The following is a 24,993-nucleotide window of genomic DNA, read 5'->3' as shown; positions in this document are numbered from 1 at the left end:
TGAACCTTTGTCCTTTTGCATAGATATTGGGAGCGCCACACACCCCTTTCCAGCGACCTCATGACCCCCCCATGCTCTCCCAATCCATCTACTGACTTCATAGGAAGAGTCATCAGAGACATGAATGTCACTGCCAAGGTAAGTAAACCCCTCAACAAGGTCTCCGCAAACAGACACACTGCTGATGGCTGAGCCCAAGAGGTCATTAAAGGCCTGGATCTTGGTTTTTATCCCGGACAACTGCAAGAATGGGGCAATAATTCATACTTTCAAAAAGGGGACAGGATGTTGTTTTCCAATTACAAGGGGTACTTCTCGGACTGTGTGGGAAAGCCTATGCTGGTGTACTGAAATATCAACATAGTCTTAACCCTGAATCTCAGAACTGAAAAGTTCAAGATAGATTCCACATAAATTCTGTAACAGCAGTATAACAGTAGACTAACTATTTGTTCCTGTACACACATTTCGGGGCTATGAGAATTTGCTGATTTTTCTGATGCTCACCTCAAAGTCTTGATATTGTTCTTCTGATAATGACTTCTTTGCCACTACCAGTACTCTAAGGCCTTCTCTTGCCATGTTCCCGCACTGGAAATAATAAAAGAGAACACTGAGAGAAAAAACAACCAACAATTCAATATGATCTTCAAAATAAACTTTCTCAATCAATCATGGTCATTCTTACACTTTCTGTCAGGCACCTAAACACCCATTTTAATTTAGTTACACATTAAATACATTCAAACTTAAATACACACTGAATTTTGGAAATACTGTGCACAGTACACTGTATACAAATGAGACAGTTTGCATGAAGGGTGTCATTCTATTTTAAGCAGTTTGTTTGTTTGCAAACTTTGTGAGCCTGAGGAGGACCTTGGCATACGTTGCCTGCTTATTAACAAAGTGCACAATGCAGAACTACAGAGTTAGGTTGCCATCATGTGGCCAATAATAGTATTGCAATATAATAAAAGCGCAAAGTGAGTGTTCATAAGAAAGGCAATTTCCATAACTAGTATTAAGTACAAAAGTTACAAAAAAAAAAAGATAAATTGGGAGTGTCCTCTAACAACTCATAGACCTGAGGACAGTATCCTTTACTTAGTGTTTTTGACATTCAGAAATCAAAGACAAAACACTCTGTGGGTGCCATATGTTAGCACTGTCTAGGTCCATTCTTTCTCGCTCTTTAACTATATATATATATATATATATATATATATATATATATATATATATATATATATATATATATATATATATATATATATATATACTGTATATATAGATAGATAGATAGATAGATAGATAGATAGATAGATAGATAGATAGATAGATAGATAGATAAATAACTTAACAATCTAACTTAAACTATCAGTCCAAAACCACTACCTACACTTGTTCAAGTTCTCCCCAGTCTTTCTCCCTCTAACACCTGTGTGGAAAGCATACTACAAAGGAAAGGAACACAAATAATGATGAGCTTTTTCTAATTTATGCAAAGTATCTTTCTCCAAGATTTCCAACATGCTTCTTTTGATTGTGGAACCAATTATTCAAGTTAAGTCACAAGCACACCTACATGAGGACGTTAAACCAAGAAATTAAGGATTAAAAATATTTACCTCCTCTTCAAGCCAGTCATTATATTGGACAATACCCGCCATGACAACATCTGCCCCCTTCATGTAAAATGTGATTTCCCCTGTTGATTCATCCTAAAGATATTTAATCAAAGGCAATAAAATGATTTCCTTGCATATTTCAAACCTTCTACATTTTTTATTAAAAACATATAATTTTGGGGTCTTTGAAACAGTCAATAAGTCATACAGTAAATGTATGGAAAATGCAGCAATAAAAATAGTTTAAAAAATACAATTTTATCAGTCATGTTATTAAAAAAACATAATATAGAATTACCATGTAAACACTTCCTCATCTATAAGTAACTTACAAAATTCATCATAAAAATCTAACTACCAGTGCTGCACAAGGGAAACTTATCTGCTGCTCACTACCGACACACATGAATTTCTAAAGAACCTAGTATCACTAAAGCTATGCAAGACTAAACCCAATAATTAAAAATCTATACAAACAATATCTAAAATATGAGCCTGAATAAAATGAAATAGTTTTATGCTCAGTAATTAACTATATAATTATTTCTTATTAATATCCTGTTCTGAATCTAAACTTTTAAAAGAGTTTTCTATTTTTTATTTCACAGCAGATCTTATAAAGTGCAAGAACAGCCTTGTTGAAAAAAAAGTAACATTTGTCTTCCTGTGTTGACACGCACAGAAGGATTTTGCAGCCAAGAATAATACTTAGTCAAATTTTGCTTTAAAGTTAGTCATTTCCTTCATTAAAGTTCAAAGCAAGGTTAGAACTTTCTCAGGTTTATTGCACTGATTTACAGTTACAGGACAGAGGCCAATTTACGTACAGTTTCATTTGAGTAGAAAATCTTTGGCCTTATTAGAGATGAAACACTTTAAATTACTTTTAATTTACAGGATACAGGAAAAGACAAGCATCATTTTTAAATGGATGAGATAGAGGATTCAAAGGTTAAAACAAAATATAAAAGACAGTATACCCATAACCAGGACTCATAAACAAAAACATGCATATTAATATTCAGGGTTACACCCCTCTGTCATAAACTTCCAACCAACCCTTGGTACATTTTCAAGGAAATCAGTGTCCTCCTCTACCTCTCTAACTTGTTGTCAATCATTGATGACTAAATGAGAGGGTATAGTCAAGAGACTCCTCACCGACAAGACATCCACATTGAAAAGACATTGCAGTGCCATAGAAATCTAACCACACTAAAGTGAACAACTATAAACCTGCTGCACTTTCAAACATCTCGGACAGCTAGTAAAAAGGAAATTTGGCCCCTGGCCATTTACCACACATTGAACGGCATAGTGCCCTCATCTGTCTACAATGTGGAAGCTAATGTCTTGTAGAATGGAAAGGATTTTGTTTTGTATTCTCTAGTGTGCCTTTCTTGAAGGTGGGTGTAATGTTAAGAGGTTTATTTCTTGAACACTGAAGAGGCAAACCACTGTTTGTGAGTCTACAAAGCCATATGCCAGCATCAGCGGTTGTCAACATAATGCACTTCATAATGCATTTCATTTCAGCAATTCTGAAACATGCCATCTACAGCAATTCCAGAGAGACTCTCAGTAACACGGGCTATATGTAGAGGACAGGAGAAAGAATACAATATATAGCAAAATCTATTTATATATTCAATAATATATATAAAAAAATTTTTTAAATATATATTAAAAAATTAATTAATTGATAATTAAAAATTAATAAAAATATTATCATTATTATTAATTAGTTTATATTTAAATATATATAAAAATAAAACCCAGCCACAGGGGATGCACAAACCAGTGTGTTTCTTTGTGCCGGTCCCAAGCCTGGATAAATGGGGAGGGTTACTTCAGGAACGGCATTCATTGTAAAATTTTGCCAGATCAATATGCGGACAACAATACAAATTTCCATCACGGATCGGTTGAGGCCCGGGTTAACAACGGCTGCCACCAGTATTGTTAACCAACAGGGTGCTGGCGGAAATTGGGCTACTGTTTACAGAAGAAAGGAGGAGAAGGGGGGGTGGGGAGGAGATGTGTCTGGAGGCAGAAGGAAGGTAAAGTGAGTGGAACTAAGGGTAGGAACTTTGAATGTTGGCAGAATGACTAGTAAGGGAAGAGAGTTAGCCAATATGATGGAGAGAAGGAAGGTTGATATATTGTGCGTGCAAGAGACTAAATGGAAGGGGAGTAAGGCCAGGTGGATCGGAGGTGGACTTAAATTGTTCTATCATGGTGTGGATGGGAGGAGAAATGGGGTAGGGATTATTCTAAAGGAGCAGTATGTCAAAGAGTGTTTTGGAGGTGAAGAGAGTGACAGGCAGATTAATGATTATGAAGTTGGAAACTGAAGGTGTGATGATGAATGTTGTCAGTGCCCCACAGGTTGGATGTGCGATGGATGAGAATGAAGATTTCTGGAGTTAGTTGGATTAGGTGATGGACAGTGTACCCAAGGGACAGAAAGTGGTGATTGGAGCGGATTTAAATGGACATGTTGGTGAAGGGAACAGAAGAGATGAGGAGGTGATGGGTAGGTATGGTGTCAAGGAGAAGAATAAAGGAAGGTCACAGGATAGTGAATTTTGCAAAAAGGATAGGGATGGCTGTGGTAAATACGTATTTTAAGAAGAGGGAGGAACATAGGGTGACATACAAGAGTGGAGGAAGATGCCCACAGGTAGATTATATCCTATGCAGAAGAGTCAATCTGAAAGATATTAAAAACTGCAAAGTGGTGGCAGTGGAAAGTGTAGTTAGGCAGCATAGGATGGTGGTCTGTAGGATGATGTTGTACATCAAGAAGAGGAGGAGAGTGTGGGCAGAGCCAAGGAACAAACAGTGGAAGTTGAATAAGTAAGACTGCTCGATTGAGTTCAGGGAGAAGGTAAGACAGGCACTGGGTGACAGTGAGGAGTTACCAGACAGCTGGGCAACTACAGCAGAAATAGTATGGGCGACAGCAAGAAGGGAGGTTGGTGTGACATCTGGACAGAAGGAGGTGGAAAAGGAAACCTGGTGGTGAAATGAGGAAGTACAGGAGACTATACAGAGGAAGAGGTTGGCGAAGAAGTGGGATACTCAGAGAGATGCAGAAAGTAGACAACAGTACGAGGAGATAAGGCGTAAGGTGAAGAGAGAAGTGGCGTATGATAAGTTGTACAGATGTGGCCAAAAGTTCAGAGAATGACACAAGTATTTGCTTTCACAAAGTCCTCAGCTTCGGTGTTTTGGGATGTTTTTTTACTGATGTTTCTATGGTATACTGAAGTATAATTACAAGCATTTCTTAAGTTTCAAAGGCTTTTATTGACAATTACATTAAGTTTATGCAAAGAGTTAATATTTGCAGTGTTGGCCTTTATTTTTCAAAGCCTCTGCAATTCACCCTGGCATGCTGTCAATCTACTTTTGGGCCAAATCCTGACTGATGGCATCCCATTATTGCATAATCAATACTTGGAGTTTGTCAGAATTTGTGGGTTTTTGTTTGTCCACCCGCCTCTTGAAGATTGACCACAAGGTCTGGGGAGTTTCCTGACTTTGGTCCCAAAATTTCAATGTTTTATTCCCCAAGCCACTTAAATATCACTTTTGCCACAGTGCTCCATCATGCTGGAAAAGGCATTGTTCATCACCAAACTGTTCTTGGATGGTTGGGAGAAGTTGCTGTCAGAGGATGTTTTGGTACCATTCTTTATTCATGGCTGTGTTCAAAATTGTGAGTGAGCCCACTCCCTTGGCTATGAAACAAGCCCACATATGAATGGTCTGAGGGTGCTTTACTGTTGGCATGACACAGGACTGATGGCAGCTCTCACCCTTTCTTCTCCAGAAAATCTTTTATCTAGATGCCCCAAACACAGGGTTCATCAGAGAAAATTACTTTACCCCAGTCCTCAGCAGTCCAAACTCTGTATCTTTTACAAAATATCATTCTGCCATGATGTTTTTCATGGAGAGCAGTGGCTTCTTTGCTGCCCTTCTTGACACCAGGCCATCCTCCAAAAGTCTTTGCCTCGCTGTGCGTACAGATGGACTCACACCTGCCTGCTGCCTTTTCCTGAGCAGGCTCTGCACTAGTGGTGTCCTGATCCTGCAGCTGAACCAACTTTAGGACATGGTCCTGGCGCTTGCTGGACTTTCTTGGGCACCCTGAAGCCTTCTTCGCAATAATTGAATCTGTCTCCTTGAAGTTCTTGATGATCCTATAATAGGTTGATTTAGGTGCAATCTTACTAGCAGCAATATCTTGCCTGTGAAGCCCTTTTTGTGCAAAGCAATAATGACTACACAGGCTTCCTTGCAGGTAACCATGGTTAATAGAGGAAGAACAATGATTTCAAGTACCACCCTCCTTTTAACACTAGAATTACAAAAGCTTATGAAAAAACTTGTAATCCCGGCCCACCTTAAATCCATTCGCACCTCTTTGTCAGTGTCTTTTGTGTTGTAAATGTGTCGATCAAAACAAGCAACCTTCTATATATGTAGTAATAACGACAAAATGTAGACATGAAGTGTAAAATTTGCGAAGCCTCAAGTCTAAATATAAAATAAACCTTTTCTCAAAAGGGTCAAGTATAATAAAACAAGTTCACTTTGATTCAAGAATATAACTGCAGAAAAAGAACTTGCGTTAGGGTGCAACATTGACACACCCTTAATACGACCGGTTTTGTGGTGCAGTGGTAAGACCTGCTGACTTGTAATCAAGACGTTCGTGGTTCGATCCCGGATGCCTTCATAGTAGTGAGCTGCTCTTATTCTCATTATTATAGAATAAGAACATACATTAGATTGGAGTCTGTAACAGTCGGTCTAAATTTATGGTACTTGTAAAGGTTAATTTTTTTTTTTGTATATTCAGTTTTATTTTCTCAGTCACGTTCACGCTCGCCCCGATCTGACACTGGTGTTTTCAAATAAATACACAATATAGCAGAGGTGAGGACAAGGGTTCTACATCGAAGAAAGAGAACAGAAGCGCTCCCTGTAAGTAACGTCCACTCACATATAAGAACAACGCAGCTGCACCAGTTGTAAAGGCGAAAGATGGCACTGTTTGGATGCAGCAACAGGTCAGGCGCCATTCTGCCAGTCAGTCTGCCCCACACCTGTCGTTCAATGAAACAGCACGGCTAACAGAGCTCTCCAAGTTATCATGCAAAGTCCTGTTTGTGATTTTTATGGTCTTTATATAAAAAAAAAACATTTATATGTTACTTATATAAAAGTCAGATTGAATGGTGTTTACCTTGATTCATTTACTTATCTTCCTAAAGCATAAAGTCACAAGTAGACTGCAAAGCTTCCTCTGTTTGATCGACACTGGCATGCTAACACAGCACATGCGTACTGAAGTGACTTTAACTGCAGATGGAAGCTCCTGTTGCACCTAACACAACTGTGTTTGATTTTATTCAGGAAAAGATCCCAGTTGCCCCATGGGAGAAAGACTTTCTGAGAAAAAGGTCATAAAGCTTATGAAACCATTTCTAGATAAAGGCAGAACAGTTGCGTGGAGCTTCAGGAGTAGTTTGTGACAGACAGGTATCGGCAAGAATGAAAGGGAAGGTCTACATGACAGTAGTGAGACCGGCTATGTTAAGTAGGTTGGAGACAGTGGCACTGCCCAAAAACACAGAAGACAGAGCTGGAGGTGGCAGAGTTAAACATGTTAAGATTTTAACTGGGTATGACAAGGATGGACAGGATTAGTAATCAGTACATTAGAGGGTCGGGTCAGACCAGGTTAGACGGGCTGTGAGACTGCATTTTTTTGGACATGTATGCATAATACATACATGTAATATAATAGAATAGATCAGTGACAACACTGAAACCACTGAGAGGGTAAGTGAATAGTCTTGATCATCTTGTTATAATGGCACCTGCTAAGGGCTGGAATATATTAGGCAGCAGGTGAAGGTGATGTGTTGGAAGCAGGAAAAAAGACAAGCATAAGGATCTGACTGACTTTAATAAGAGCCTGTGATTGTGTCACAGCATTGCATCTCCAAAATGGAAGTTATTGTGGGAGTATTCCTGGTATGCAGTGGTTCGTACCTACGAAAAGTGGTCCAAGGACAACTGATGAACCAATGAAAGGGTCATGGGCATCCAAGGCTCAATGAAACGCCTGGTCTAATCCCACAGAAGAGCTACTATGGCACAAATTGCCGAAAAACCTAATGCTGGACATTAGAGGAAAGTGTCAGAACACACAGTGCATCACAGCTTGCTGCGTATGTGCCCGCATAACCCTAGACCAGTCCATGCTGACCCCTGTCCATAGCTGAAGGCACCTACAAAAAGCACATGAGCATCAGAACCGGACAACAAAGCAATGTAAGAAGGTAGTTCAGTCTAATGAGTCACTTATTCTTTTAGATCATGTGGATAGCCAGATGCATGCGTGTCATTTACATGGGAAAGAGATATCAGAATGCACATTGGGAAGAAGGAAAGCTGGCAGAGGTAGTGTGATGCTCTGGGCAATGTTCTGCTGGATAACCTAGGGTCTTGGCATTCATGTGGATGTGACATTGGCATGTAACACATACCTAAAGAATGCTGCAAACCACATAAAACTCTTCATGGCAATGGCATTCCCTGATGTCAGTGAGGTCTTTCAGCAGGATAATGTACCCTAACATGCTCGGAGAACTGTTCTGGAATGGAACATGTAGAGTTCAAGGGGCTGATTTGGTCTGCAAATTCCCCAGATCTCAATCCGATCAAGCATCTATGGGATGTATTGGAAAAAAAAGTCCAGTCACTCCTCCAGATGAAAAGAGACCCCACCTTGCAACTTACATTTTTTTTTTTTTTTTTACCGTGTCCTGTTCGGCTGTGAAGCAATCAGAATTGATGTCTGAATACTGGCGACTAGCCTTACAGTTTTTCTCTCAGGTGGAGCGTTACAGCTTCTGCTGACGTCACGCCTGATACCAAAACTTTATTAAAAATATTTTTAGATGTTTTTAAGATTCGAACCGGACACGGAGACAAATGTGAAAGAAAAAGAAGAGAGAGAAGGAAGAGATGGAGGTAAAGGGGGAAGGGGGGGTTCGTATAGAATAAACAATAAATGAACCAGAGTCCGCTTCTAGACCTGCAGAAAGAGAGGGGGGAAAAAAAACAAAAAAACCACAAGACAAAAACATTGCTGCATCAGCTACATGAAGATATATAAAAGTAAAAATGTTTGCTGACAATCATACAGTAATTATTACTAAGGCATTTAGGGCCACCACAACCTTAGATCATGTGCTGAAGATGTCCAAGTCATACTTATGAAATCACAATGTGAGCACCTGTGTGTGTACGCACGCTTGTATGTGTAAGGTTTCTCTATAGGAGCATCCAATAGTGAGTGTGAAGGGCCACAGACCTGCCCCCAAAAACGTGCGGAAGATGGAGGGACCTTGCAACTTACATGACACACAATATTAGGCAGATGGTTTTAATGTTGTGGCTGATCAGTGAATATATGTATTTTATAATTTGTAGTGCAGTAAAAAAGATTATCTTATTGCTCTGTAAACATACATGTGACTTGAAAAGCAAAAACAATTGCCATATAGCAGATGAAGCCTTCAAAACATTTGGTTTCTAAAGAAGCACAGGACAGTTCATAACCATGCTCGTGAATTACCAAACATTTAATTAACTGGCGCCCTCTTAAAGGTGATCATACACACTACAATACAGCAAATGTCAGTTTATGACTTTATTCAATATTTAATCTGTTATTGTTGTTTAATACCAATAAATAAACAAGTAACCATTTACAAACTAAATTTAAATAAAAAATAAAAAATAAAAATTCTTACCCTCACAATGATTCCCATACGTTTGCTTTCATATGTGAAAGGAAAAATCTGTAGAATTGTAAAATTTAAGATCTGTCCACCAGGGGTCCTCAGATGAACAGACGACAAGTCTCGACCTACAAGCGTCAGTCCAACACTTTCAGTCCACTGTACCAAGGCAACCTAAAAAACAAAGATGTGAAAGGTCAGTAAAAGAATTAGATTTATGGATTTAAAAGTCATTTGAATGAAAACAGAAAAGAGAAAGGTAACTTTCAATGTGTGTGCATACAGCCAGAGATTTAAGCAATATAAATGTAAACAAAAATTCAAACCAAAATGTACAATACTGTACTGAGATGGCAAATTTATTAAATCGAGGCAAAAGCCAAAAAGAACTCTTAAACATGCTTTGTGTGTTTTACAGTAATATAGCAGAATGTCCACTTATTATGGGCTTAAAATTATTACAGAATAAATGTTCAGTGGAAAAGAAATTTGCACATTTTTTATATCGCTTAAGTTACATATTCAAGTTTCCAGGAGTGTCAAATAGTCATTTGCATTTGACACATCTGTAGTTTACTCAAAATAAAGCTTAAAGCATTGCCCTCTCTGCAAAACATGATAGAGATGTCTTTTTTGACAAGCACAATTTATAATACAGAGTGGCAAATTAAGTCTAAGCAGTGGGCATGTAGTATGAGTAAACTGGTCTGGCTTACCTATGCAAAATAAAACATGAAGTACTTAAATATTCACATAAAAGCAACTTAAATACATATGAAAACTTTATTACAGCAGAGTTTTTCCAAGTGTATACACATATACAGTATGAATACTTCTAAAAACTGAATTTTATGTCAGAATGTTAAAAAAAAAAAATCCATACTTAAAAGTCTGTCTGGTGCCTTTTCTTCAAACTCTGGAGTGATTTCTGCTAAAGTCCAATTTGTTTAGACCAGACCAAAATAACTATATCAAGAACCATTGAATATGGTGGTGTCACTGTGGTACCAAGCGATTCCTGGAGTGGTTTACATGAGGTATGAATGTGATCCGGCATAGGACTGGTCTAACTACATACAATACTGTGCATTAGGGATTAAGCTGTGTGTGCTGAGGTAGTCACTAGCAACCCTATTAGGTGATTTAGGTTCACAGGCTCTCACATATGCAATCAGAGACGAGTTGACAATAAATACTGTAAATTCAAAAGTGATCTGGTCAATCAAAACACATACAGGAGATGGCAAGAAATTAATAATAGTGCCCTGTGAGATTACTGATTAAACCCTCTAATAGGAAAGTGATGCATTCTGGTGGGGTGACCACTCAATGTGCACACAAACTTTAAAATATACAAAATTATCCTTATTGTCAGATATGTGCAAGAATTAAGATAGTAGGCATGTGATTCGAGATAAACTAAACTGAGGTTACATTTATATGGTGGCAGGCGGAAAGTAAATACGCAACATCATACAGTTAGTTTTCCAGTTGTTCAAGGGGAAGAAATTTTTCTGCCCAATTAAATATGTGTACTAAACAACCATGGGATGTTTATTAATATGTTTAGTTCATTTGAAAGTTTAAAGTATGAAACACAACCGAAGCAACTGGAAACTGAAACAAGGTAACGAAACATCTAAGTCTGGAATAAAGAAAATGAACTACAAATGTTAAAACACCCTATATCCACAATAATGTACAGTATATCCCTTTGTTCAATAACAAACCTGTCTACTCATATCTAGTTAAGTCACAGAATACAATTAAATTGTGACTACACATACCTGCTAGTACATCAGATTAAACCAATAAAATACAAGTATCGACACAACTCTACTCAACATTTATATATATATATATATATATATACACACATATACATATATATACACATATACATATATATACATATACATATATATATATATATATATATATATATATATATATATATATATATATATATATATATATATATATATATATATATATATATATATATATATACACACATATACACACAATATCCATCCATTTTCCAACCCGCTGAATCCGAACACAGGGTCACGGGGGTCTGCTGGAGCCAATCCCAGCCAACACAGGGCACAAGGCAGGAACCAATCCTGGGCAGGGTGCCAACTATACACATTATATACACAGTATATACATAGATACATGTACATGTATAAATATGCATAGATACATGTCAATGTATAAATATACATATATACATGTACATATATAAATATACATATATGAATTGTGACGGATGGCGGGGGCCCATGCCTGGCCGGGACGCCCCTGCAGCATATGTTCCAGGGATGCAAGCATGGGAAACACATTATCTCCCCCTGGATGCCAGATGGCAGCCTCTCTGGGTTGCAGTGGTGCCTAGGCCTCCCGCAGGGCTTCATGGGAGTTGGAGTTTGGTACAGCACTGTTGGATTCCGCAGGCACCTCCAGGGGGTGCTGCAGCAGGAGCTGCTAGCCCCTTTTGGGCACTAGTTTCACCACACCCGGAAGTGCAGCCGGATGTCGGCAATCAAGCACCTGGAGCAGTAACAAAAGGAGCCAGCAACCACCACTCATTGGCCAGAGTCGGGTGGGTGAGGATGAAGCTTAGAGGAGGAGTGGTGGTGCCAGAAGGGAGAAGTGTGTGGTGTGGTTTTGGTGGAGTTTTTTTTCACACTTGGGACTGTGCCCCCACAGGTGATGAAAAATTAAAGACTTTTTATTTTTATACATGCCTCCAGAGTGAATCTGTGTCGGGTCAGGCCTCGTTACATAATATACAGTGGTGTGAAAAACTACTTGCCCCCTTCCTGATTTCTTATTCTTTTGCATGTTTGTCACACAAAATGTTTCTGATTATCAAACACATTTAACCATTAGTCAAATATAACACAAGTAAACACAAAATGCAGTTTTTAAATGATGGTTTTATTATTTAGGGAGAAAAAAATCAAACCTACATGGCCCTGTGTGAAAAAGTAATTGCCCCTGAACCTAATAACTGGTTGGGCCACCCTTAGCAGCAATAACTGCAATCAAGCGTTTGTGATAACTTGCAATGAGTCTTTTACAGCGCTCTGGAGGAATTTTGGCCCACTCATCTTTGCAGAATTGTTGTAATTCAGATTTATTTGAGGGTTTTCTAGCATTAACTGCCTTTTTAAGGTCATGCCATAGCATCTCAATTGGATTCAGGTCAGGACTTTGACTAGGCCACTCCAAAGTCTTCATTTTGTTTTTCTTCAGCCATTCAGAGGTGGATTTGCTGGTGTGTTTTGGGTCATTGTCCTGTTGCAGCACCCAAGATCGCTTCAGCTTGAGTTGACGAACAGATGGCCGGACATTCTCCTTCAGGATTTTTTGGTAGACAGTAGAATTCATGGTTCCATCTATCACAGCAAGCCTTCCAGGTCCTGAAGCAGCAAAACAACCCCAGACCATCACACTACCACCACCATATTTTACTGTTGGTATGATGTTCTTTTTCTGAAATGCTGTGTTCCTTTTACGCCAGATGTAGCGGGACATTTGCCTTCCAAAAGTTCAACTTTTGTCTCATCAGTCCACAAGGTATTTTCCCAAAAGTCTTGGCAATCATTGAGATGTTTCTTAGCAAAATTGAGACGAGCCCTAATGTTCTTTTGCTTAACAGTGGTTTGCGTCTTGGAAATCTGCCATGCAGGCCGTTTTTGCCCAGTCTCTTTCTTATGGTGGAGTCGTGAACACTGACCTTAATTGAGGCAAGTGAGGCCTGCAGTTCTTTAGACGTTGTCCTGGGGTCTTTTGTGACCTCTCGGATGAGTCGTCTCTGCGCTCTTGGGGTAATTTTGGTCGGCCGGCCACTCCTGGGAAGGTTCACCACTGTTCCATGTTTTTGCCATTTGTGGATAATGGCTCTCACTGTGGTTCGCTGGAGTCCCAAAGCTTTAGAAATGGCTTTATAACCTTTACCAGACTGATAGATCTCAATTACTTCTGTTCTCATTTGTTCCTGAATTTCTTTGGATCTTGGCATGATGTCTAGCTTTTGAGGTGCTTTTGGTCTACTTCTCTGTGTCAGGCAGCTCCTATTTAAGTGATTTCTTGATTGAAACAGGTGTGGCAGTAATCAGGCCTGGGGGTGGCTACGGAAATTGAACTCAGGTGTGATACACCACAGTTAGGTTATTTTTAACAAGGGGCAATTACTTTTTCACACAGGGCCATGTAGGTTTGGATTTTTTTCTCCCTAAATAATAAAACCATCATTTAAAAACTGCATTTTGTGTTTACTTGTGTTATATTTGACTAATGGTTAAATGTGTTTGATGATCAGAAACATTTTGTGTGACAAACATGCAAAAGAATAAGAAATCAGGAAGGGGGCAAATAGTTCTTCACACCACTGTACATATATACATATACGTTTAAAAAAGAGAAATAGAGTGTAGCTTTGTTTATTGTCTAGGAGTACATAATTAAAAAATTCCAAGCAATTATGCTTCAGGGTTTATGAATAAGATGTGTAGTGGATTTTCATATTATTTAAAAATTATTAATTTCTCTACATTTATCCTGTACCAGTTACAACTGGCAGTTGGGACAGTTATGAAACACAACCGAAGCAACTGGAAACTGAAACAAGGTAACAGAAACATCTAAGTCTGGAATAAAGAAAATGAACTACAAATGTTAAAACACCCTATGTCCACAATAATGTACAGTATATCCCTTTGTTCAATAACAAACCTGTCTACTCATATCTAGTTAAGTCACAGAATACAATTAAATTGTGACTACACATACCTGCTAGTACATCAGATTAAACCAATAAAATACAAGTATCGACACAACTCTACTCAACATTTATATATATATATATATATATATATATACACACATATATATATATACACATATACATATATATACATATATATATATATATATATATATATATATATATACACACATATACACACAATATCCATCCATTTTCCAACCCGCTGAATCCGAACACAGGGTCACGGGGGTCTGCTGGAGCCAATCCCAGCCAACACAGGGCACAAGGCAGGAACCAATCCTGGGCAGGGTGCCAACTATACACATTATATACACAGTATATACATAGATACATGTACATGTATAAATATGCATAGATACATGTCAATGTATAAATATACATATATACATGTACATATATAAATATACATATATGAATTGTGACGGATGGCGGGGGCCCATGCCTGGCCGGGACGCCCCTGCAGCATATGTTCCAGGGATGCAAGCATGGGAAACACATTATCTCCCCCTGGATGCCAGATGGCAGCCTCTCTGGTGCAGTGGTGCCTAGGCCTCCCGCAGGGCTTCATGGGAGTTGGAGTTTGGTACAGCACTGTTGGATTCCGCAGGCACCTCCAGGGGTGCTGCAGCAGGAGCTGCTAGCCCCTTTTGGGCACTAGTTTCACCACACCTGGAAGTGCAGCCGGATGTGGGCAATCAAGCACCTGGAGCAGTAACAAAAGGAGCCAGCAACCACCACTCATTGGCCAGAGTCGGGTGGGTGAGGATGAAGCTTAGAGGAGGAGTGGTGGTGCCAGAAGGGAGAAGTGTGTGGTGTGGTTTTGGTGGAGTTTTTTTTCACACTTGGGACTGTGCCCCCACAGGTGATGAAAAATTAAAGACTTTTTATTTTTATACATGCCTCCAGAGTGAATCTGTGTCGGGTCAGGCCTCGTTACATAATATACATATATACATATACGTTTAAAAAAGAGAAATAGAGTGTAGCTTTGTTTATTGTCTAGGAGTACATAATTAAAAAATTCCAAGCAATTATGCTTCAGGGTTTATGAATAAGATGTGTAGTGGATTTTCATATTATTTAAAAATTATTAATTTCTCTACATTTATCCTGTACCAGTTACAACTGGCAGTTGGGACAGTTATGAAATATTAGTATTGGAAAGAAATATTTTTGTGACAAGTTTCATTTACTATGCTTTTGCTTGACTGATGGATAAGTATCATCTATATCAGTGTTTCCCAACCTTTCTTCTGTGGTGGCAACCTTTCTGTAACTAAATATACCCCAAAGCACACCATTGTTTTACTAATCACAAACATATCACATACACATGCTCAGTTGTCTGAAGGGGTGGGACTACTGGAGAAGCCAGTAAAGAAGCAGCTCCAACATCAGTGTTTGCGGACACAGCACTCAGTGAGCACTTTTGTGGCATCTCCCAGCTGTTTCATTCCATTACCCATGACTGTTTGCTTCAGTGGCAACTTGTATAGTAAACCCACTATCCACTGGCCCTGTGAGACTTGCTGGCAATCAAACACCCAGGCAGATGGATTCTAGCAGCCAATGAGCCAGGAGATACGTCTGAATTGCTCCAAGGGCTGTGTCTGCAACATGATTGTGGGGCTGCTTTTATGACAGCTTCTCTAGGTAGTCATGTCCTCCTCATGCAGGTCTTGACTTTCTGCGAAGCTTGTCTCTCTCAGGTACAGACCCAAGTGAGCTACACTATTATTTCCACAGCACACATATGAGGTTCTTGCAGCACACCACTGTGCAGCAACACACTATTTAAAAAACACTGCTCTATATAACAGGTTGCACCACTCACAGATGAGCCTTCAAATCAGTGATGAAACATTTTTACAGTTTGATAACCCATGATGTTTTCCCTACAGGAATATATAGATCTTGTCTAAAACTCATTGCATATGCATTTAGTACTTTTTATTGTTCTATTTTATTTGAAGAAAATAACATTATATACAATCAAGTTGAAAGTAATAAATGACTTCATAAAACTAAGAAAAAATATATTAGAAAGTTAAAAAAGGAAAGCAACAAAAAAGAATTCAACCCTTATCCAAGAAAAAAAGAACTGTATATAAATGCATATTCTAAAATTGTATTAATTAAATCTTGACATATTCTAAAAATGCTTTGAATAGATCCTCTAAGGAAGAATCCTGATTTTTTTTCAAATTTTAAATAGTACAGAACATCATTTATCCACTGACATGCGAAAGGTGGGTTGGTATTCTTCCAGTTATGCAAGATAAGTCTACATGCTAGTAGTGGGGTATAGGCAATTACAATCAATTTGTCCTTCTCCACTTTAAGCCCCTCTGGAAGTCCAACAAACACAGCTGTTAATATGTGTGATAGGAGTGATAATGAAACCAAGGATGGTAAGCACTCAAAGATTTCTTTCCAAAATGATTTTTATTTGTTTACCACCAAAACTTGTCCCAGTGAGGCTGGAGCTAGAGTGCAATGCTAGCAGGTTGGTCTTGCCCTAGATGCATTTTGGACAATTTTAAACAAGATAAATGTGATTGATGAAAGATTTCAGTTGAATGATTGAATGGTTTGCACATATATAGATAGTGTGTATTCTATACTTGGCTGCCACTCTTTTTCTGTGACATAAATTGAAACATCTTTTTCCCCACTGTATCCTAGTATCTTTGAAAGGAAGAGAATTTGAGATGTTCTTAGCATTTAGTATTTCTAAGACAGATTGGCAGTTTAGAAAGATTAGATCCGGAATTTCTACTGCTTTAATTCAGTGAAGCAGATACTGTATCTCTAGAAATGCAATAATTCTTAATCATTAGCTAAACAATAAAAAGACAAACGCTGTAGTTTGCAATCCAGCCATGGAAATGAAGACGAGCAGCAATGATTTTTTTTTTAATCAAACCCACTATATAATTTTAAAATATTTTTAAAAAAACACTCTCAGTGAATAGGAAAAAATATACAATGCTGAGAGAGAGATAGAGAGAGAAGCCCTAAATCATCTTGCTCATTTCCGCTTCTTTCAAGTTTGCTACTCTCTGCCTTTTATAACTATTGGTCATGAGAGAGGGTCAAGCAATAAAATGATCCACATTAAAAACCTAGCATTTCAAAAGAATCTGGCAATTGTCTAACTTTAAAAGAAAGGTCATGTTTTGTTTTTTTTTTTGAAAGGGTCAACAAATTGCAAATAGTTGACATCTCATAGCTTTAGCTTCCAATGCTGGACATGTTGCTTTAGAAGTCTAAGCTCTACAGTTTATCAGAAGCAAGCTGAACTTTTAACTAATCTCACAGAATTGTTGTTTCCATTACTTGTAAACTGGCATGTCAAGTATTTTTTATTTCTAAACATTTGAGATACTAATTTGGAAACACTGTTTTTCTAACTTCCTGTTTACTTTGATTATGAAAACAAGTTTCATCATTATTACCCTTGCTCTACCCTTCTCTAACTAATTGTTTCCACAAACTATACTTAATTAAATCAAAAACTGACATATGCCTGTCACCACTGGTTTAGTTTTCTGGGAGATGTTTTTGTACAAACTTTACACTCTTGATTGCAATGTGTTAAATCATGAAGTAAGATCATTTGAATATTTTAGTAAAAAGCCACTTTACAGTTGTCCTAATTATTCCCTATCACATTTGAAATGGTGCTCAATTACACTATTTCTAGCATTTTCAATATTCTCAGAAAGAAGAGAGAAGTAAAAACAAAACCAATTGCAGGATGTATGTTATACAGCGTACAGCTTTTGGTACATATTGTGACTTACTAGAAGGTTTTTTTATTTCGATTAGTTAAATTGAATTTACATAACTGTCGAAAGAAGCACAGAGAAAAATGTTAAATGTTATATAATGTAACTAGATGTGCTACCTGTCTAACATGGCTTGAAAGTTAAGTAATCAAAGTAGATCTCAGCATTAACGTTTGCAATGCAACATCATTTGGAATGTATTTTGTAATGCATATAGTAAAACAAATGCATTGCATTTGTAATTCCAACAGATGGCACATCATAAACATTTTTTGTAATAAAATGCAATGGACTGGTCATTCCAACAGATGGCACATCACAAAATAGTACAGAGACATAGCAACAGGACTGACAAACAGATACATAAGATACACAGACCTTTGTCCTTTTATTGAGGGCTGAAGATATAATTAAAACATTCCTAAATGCACCAGACACAATACCTTAAGAGATCGAGTACATTCACCTGCCAGTGCCCAGCAGGGGTAGTGACTTTAACAGGAGAATGGATAAACATTATAAAACTTGGTCTTTCACAGTTGGTATGCCAGTGCTTAGTAAGCAGAGGCCTTGTACTTATTCTAAGCCTAACATGTTTGTTCCAAGGTTAAATGATCTCATTATCATCATCACACATCACTATACACTATGCCAAATACAGTACGAGAACAGAGGGGAAAAATGCACCTGTACCTGGAATACTTTCAGTAACCCAGAACCTTCATTTGACTGCTTACTGCATAATTCAAATTTTTCATTTATTTTTCTTTAATGTAAATTTAAAAATCATTCAACATTTAAAAAAATCAGACCAAATGTTCATATATCAAAACAATGGAACAAATTACAAAGCATTAGAATGGCTATTGTCTAGATATTTACAGATATGCTGGCCTTGTTTATAAAGTGCTATCAGAACTAAAATTATCTGTTTACTTAAAGAGACAGGAAAAAAAATCTACTAGCCTATTATAATCACCCCATTTAGGCATACATATTTAATGAATTCTTATTAAATGCCACAAATATTCCCTATAATGAATACATCCCTTGATAGTCCATACTTGGTTTTCAAGAGACTATGTTATTTAGAATATCACACCAGTGATGTACTGTATCCTTTTCAATTTCACAGTATCAATTATATGTGTGCACACACATACTCGTACTTGTTAGCATTTCCATTTCATTTTGAATGAAGTAAAATAAGAAAAACCAAGGCCAAACAAAATTTATTTCATGAAAACCGAACATTACAATTACGAGTTCAGCTAATCACATCTGGCATGAAAAATGTCTGGTGTAATATTTCTTTACACAATATCAAAAAATGCTTTAATTAGAATGGTATTTTTAAAACAAACAGTTATACAAATGAAAACAGACAATTCGGTTAATTAGAATCATCAATGTTTATATTCATTTTGATTTGGAGAAATTTTACACATTTTTTAAATGTGCTATGATATCATACATTGCCTTTTGTTTACATCATGCAAACTTTTCTGTTGTAAAGTTATTACGGTGTGTTTCAGACCATCTATATCTCAATTTTGAATTTATATAAATGTGTATGAATGTTCACGTAAAACTGTTGCAGTGAACAGTGTATGAATTTTTTCTACTTTGCACATTTTTTGTATAACATTAAATATAGCCATCTGATGATTACTGAAGAAAAAAAATGTATTTTAAAACATGTACTTAATACTTTTAATTGTTGTTGCATTTCATGAAACTCATGTATGTCAAGAGAAGAATGTTTAAAATCTTCTTACATTTAAAGTTACATTCACAGTATATAAAGCATATACAACACAACTGTGTTCAAGGTAGACACCAGAAAGCATTTCTTCAACAAACAAAAGTTTAAAGCAAATTATTGCGTTATGCACCTGAGGTGGGAACACTGACATGTGTTTAGAAAAAAATTCAGTACAGAATGGTCCATACAGTACTTCAGTGCAAATTTCACTTTAGGGATACTGCAAGAAATCACTCAATGGAATATTTTATAATACAACTTACTATACTGTACAACAATATAGAAGTAAATGAATGTACTGTAATATTTATTTTGTATGAAAATAAATGTTCTGTAAAATGTAAATTCACAACTTCAATAATATTTAAAATAATATTAAACTAAGGCGGCATGGTAGCGCAGTGGTAGCACTGCTGCCTCGCAGTTAGGAGATGCGGGTTCGCTTTCAGGTCCTCCCTGCGTGGAGTTTGCATGTTCTCCCCGTGTCTGCGTGGGTTTCCTCCGGGCGCTCCGGTTTCCTCCCACAATCCAAAGACATGCCGGTTAGGTGGATTGGCGATTCTAAATTGGCCCTAGTGTGTGCTTGGTGTGTGGGTGTGTTTGTGTGTGTCCTACACTGTGCTGCAATAAAACTAATATAACTATTTCAAAACATGCACAGATATGCTAGTTATGACAACATCAGGCGTAGTTTATTACGCATTATCCCTACTTATGCGGATGGACCACGATTAATGAATCAAGTTTGTTCATTTGTTTGTAAAGTAGCTGTTATAAAGTAGTCCAAATGTCTGTAATGGTGGTGGGGAGTTCATAACAAATACATTTGCTTTCCTAAACATGAAAAACACCTGCGAAAGTAATGCTTCCAAAACAATAATATGGTTTCTGAATGCATCCATGTGGAGGTTTTATGGGCATGACCAGCTGGGAGGAGACCCTGGTGAAGTCCCAGGGCTCACTGGGAAAAATATATCTCCCGGATGGCCTGGGAGCTCTTGGGATACCCCAGTATGAGCTGGCTAGTGTGGCTGGGGAAATTGATGTTTGGGCCTCACTGTTAAGACCATTGCCCCATGACAGCTTCAGATTAGCAGTGGAAAATGAATGAATGAATAAATTAATGTAGAAAGCCTACTGCTGAAAAGATAAAGTAAGTGACTCGAGACAAGCAATGAACAAAAGCACAGATTTAACTATGGAAGCTATGCTAACTAAATGAAAAATCTTTAGAATTTTAGGATGACAAGGCCACATAAATGAAAGGGATATGAAAATCAGATTTAGTGTGCATTTAAAATGTTAGAAAATAGAAGGATATAGCAAGTTTAAACTAAACATTTTGTTTGAGAATCTCTACAAAGTACTATTCATATTACATTATTTCTGGAAATACCTTTTCTGAAAATCTCTTTATAAATGATGATGATTGTAACTGTATTTAATAATTAGTATTGGTTTGTTGATAAGTAGTTGCTAATTAAACAGATCCCAGATAAACACAAAGAGACACTTTTTAATTAAACTAATAAAAACTATAGCCTTCTCTTTTCATATTAGTATTGTTTAGTTAGATATACTGCCACTTGTTCTCCTTATTTTCTGTTTTAATAATAGGATATCGCAGGGTTGAGGTGGCTGAAGTCTATCCCAATAGCATAGAATGCAAGGTAGGAACTTATCCAGAATGAAAGGTCAGTCTATTATATAAATGGTTATAAGTTTTTTTAGATTTTAATTTTGCTACTTTAGATAGTACATTTAGCTAGGCAGAAGAATGGGAAAATTTTAATTCAAATTAAGCCAAATTTTTTTTTACCTTGCCCTTTACAATGTTACAGAACATATTTTAAGATTATTCATGATGAGATACACTGACGTTTCAAGCAGCTGTGTTTCTCAAAATTTTAAGATTAAATAATACTACTATGGGAGAAAGTTAACCTTGTCACTATTAGGAAGATGTCACTTATCTCAGCAAATAAAAACTGGGTCTCCTTATTTCACCATAAGTTACTTCTGTTGGTGCTGTTAGTGAAGTTGGTGACATGGATTCCAAATCCAAGTTCTGAGTCAAAGAGACCTCAGCTTTACCAGCGACAGGCCCAGTGCCACACCACCATCATATTTCAATAAGATCATAAACACTAGTTTATTTGTCATATAATACTATTTTTAGGAACTTTTAAACATTTAATATATTATATATACAAGCACACATCACACAGTGTCTTAAAAAAACTACTTTCTATCAAAGGGAGTCTATTGAAATTGTCAAAATTTATCTGAACAAACATGAAGCACTATAATTTAATGGAGATGGAAATTTAAAACTGAATGTGGTTTTTAATCTCCCCACAATGAAAACTGTGATTTAACAGGTTTTAGAATGCTGTTATAATTCTAAATCAATTACTCCATGTCTAAGCTAATAGAGCTATTTGAATTAGGACCATTACTGCTGTACATGCTACCTTTATTATGCCCTGTTTTTCAAAATATACATTTTCAGAATTTTCACCCCTTGAAATTCAAGAGATAGAAAAAAAAATAATTTAACATTCTAAATATACATACAAATAAATATTTTTTAAAAGACTGAGTTCTAAGTGTGTTCTTTTGTATCTCTTTAGGCCTGAAAGAAGACTAAGATTTATAGGGGATCATATCCCAGGGAAAAGTCAGTTTATTAAAAGAAGATAAATCTTGTACACATTATCTAAGAAGTTTTTTTTCAGACTTTAGCAGTTTCTTTCCTTTTGAAGGGAAATGCAGTCTCAAATTTTTTTAAACAATATAAGAAAAGGCAAAGATTTAGTCTTAAATTGCAAAAAAGCAATTCCATTATTGTTTCCTAACCAAAAAAGTATAAATATATCAATGATCCTACGGAATTAAATGTGTTGAGAGAAGTGTTTGCTTATTGCAGTGTAAATTTGTACATATTCTACAAAGTTCACAGAGCTTATCCACCTTTGCCTATTTAACAATCTATCTTTAATGTAATTCTTAAAAGACCCAGATGTCATTAGAAAAGGATCAATTCTGTCTCATCACGCTTCCTTTAACCCAGAAGAAGTAGGCTCCAGTTTCAGGCTGTGGCCACTATGGCTAATAAATAACACAGGGCCATGCAGCTTACATCTCTGACCTTTGCCCTGACCCCTCACATATCCCAGGGTACCTCCATGAAATGTCAAGTCAACAGAGGCCTAACTTAAATCTCTGTACTGTCAGATCTGTGCCTTTACTGGAAGTGAGGCTGCTTATTTAATCTGGAGTGTGAATGATGTTTTACATCCACAAGCTTTGACACTTTGTTCTGGAGTGTGATTAGACAGTTTCTACACACATGTCCAAAGCAAACTCTTAAGAATCAAAAAAGTAATCAGTAATTTTCTGAACAAATTTTTATCAGACACTGTCAAAACTAAATGAAGTGAGTCAAACTTTGGTTTACATAAAACTAAAAATATCCACAAAGAAAAATGATATTAAAAATAGGTCACAAAATAGTTTTAGCTGACACATGCATAGCTCATTTAACTTCTAGCCTGAAAGCAAAATATGGAGTAAAATAATAATAAACTGAAATACAAATGCACTATTTCAGTTTAACTGAACTAAAGATCATAATATCAATTAAAAAAGACATTTAAATTGCATCAAAGCATAATGGACGTTGGGAAACAAACAAGAGTGACATTTCTGCTTCATACAGGAGAAAGCAGGGGTGAAATGACACCTTTTATTGGCTAACTAAATAGATTACAAATGCAAGCTTTCGAGGCAGCTAAGGACCCTTCATCAGACAAGACCTTGCCTGATGAAGGGGCCTTAGCTGCCTCAAAAGCTTGCATTTTTCACCCTACTTTCTACTGTATCAATCTATGGCTAACATGGTACAACACTCTATTTCTGCTTCATATAACCCTTACAAATACTTTTACATTAACAAACTGCGCTGAACTAGATTGATTTATTCATGTACAGGCTGGTTGCTCTCCATGACTTAATATAGTATAGAAAAAAGATACTGTAACATAACAAAAAAGCAAAGGTTACTTGTGTGATCAAAATTAAGACCTAGACCATTATACAAGGAATAACAGTGAGACTTAATATGGAAGCAGGAGCTGGTTTTGCATTTAGGTATAAGTTTACTGGGAAATCCATTTTATTAATAGTTTGCTACCTATTCTATGTGGTATTTTGAACCACAGTGCTGTACAATTAAGCAGTAACCAATGCAATGGAGAAGGCCTACTACACCTGTTTATTAGAAGTCTCAAGTAAGGATTATCACAGATCACAGCAATCTTTTTCAGCTTCTTATTAATAAGACCAGGTGATCATCTACTAAGCACTACTTCTGACTCTGCCTCAGAGGTTCATCACAAGAAATCTGTCTTCTTGCCAGTAATCATCAAATGGTAAAGTTTCTCTTCTAAAAGCTACCAATTACCACATGACTGATATTAATTATTCAGATTCAGGCAGTCATCTCAAATTCTACTTAGTTCTCAGCATACAAAATAAATAAATAAATACAGAAAACTGCAACAAAAGCAGTTTTTACAATAACTAAACATACATTACAAGTACTATACACATATCAGCGTTACAAAAGACCTTAATGAAGTTCCATGGCTCTTTTGTTATGAGGTTTCTTTGTGTCTTAAGGATAATACTTAAAAGAAAGGTCTTACATCAAACAATATACAATTAAAATATCAAAGAAATATATACTCTTATCTTGATTATAACTGAGGTGACTATAGAAACGTTACCAAGATTACCAATCTACATCACATGGGGCTGTACTGTACTGAACTCAACAACCAGTGGAGAAACTAGCTATTCCTGTCGAAGCAGGTCAGTACTAATCATCTCAGAGGTGAAAATAGGTTTAAGGAAATAATAAGTTCATATGAAACAAACATTTTTAAAGGTTATGAGTCAAGAAAGGGTAAACAATAGATCAAAAGCCTGAATATGAAAAGTCTATTTTTGCTTGTGCCAATAGAGAGATATAATGAAATAGGTGGCCCTATTTAATGACAAACACTAACTTATAGCTTACTGTATGTAGATGTTATCATATTTCATGGTTAAACATGACAATGATTTAGCTTGATGTAAAAGACTACGCTTAAAATTGCTAAAACGTTTATCTTTA

The 24,993-nt window shown here is 36.8% G+C and overlaps 1 protein-coding gene across 1 annotated transcript in view; it reads right to left on the bottom strand.

The window, feature by feature from the left end:
* Positions 1 to 474: 474 nt before the first annotated feature.
* LOC120515185 (probable phospholipid-transporting ATPase IIA) overlaps positions 475 to 24,993 on the bottom strand; it is a 177,184-nt gene continuing 152,665 nt past the window's right edge. Inside the window, exons 15-17 of the mRNA XM_039735937.1 lie at positions 9,473 to 9,634; positions 1,632 to 1,724; positions 475 to 591 (exon numbers count right to left, since the gene is read on the bottom strand). Coding sequence (XP_039591871.1) covers positions 475 to 591; positions 1,632 to 1,724; positions 9,473 to 9,634 — 372 coding nt within the window. The remainder of the gene's footprint in view (positions 592 to 1,631; positions 1,725 to 9,472; positions 9,635 to 24,993) is intronic.

The sequence above is a fragment of the Polypterus senegalus genome, chromosome 14 (genome assembly GCF_016835505.1).
Source record: "Polypterus senegalus isolate Bchr_013 chromosome 14, ASM1683550v1, whole genome shotgun sequence".
NCBI classification, from domain to species: domain Eukaryota; kingdom Metazoa; phylum Chordata; class Cladistia; order Polypteriformes; family Polypteridae; genus Polypterus; species Polypterus senegalus.
This window is presented reverse-complemented; position numbering and strand designations above follow the sequence as displayed.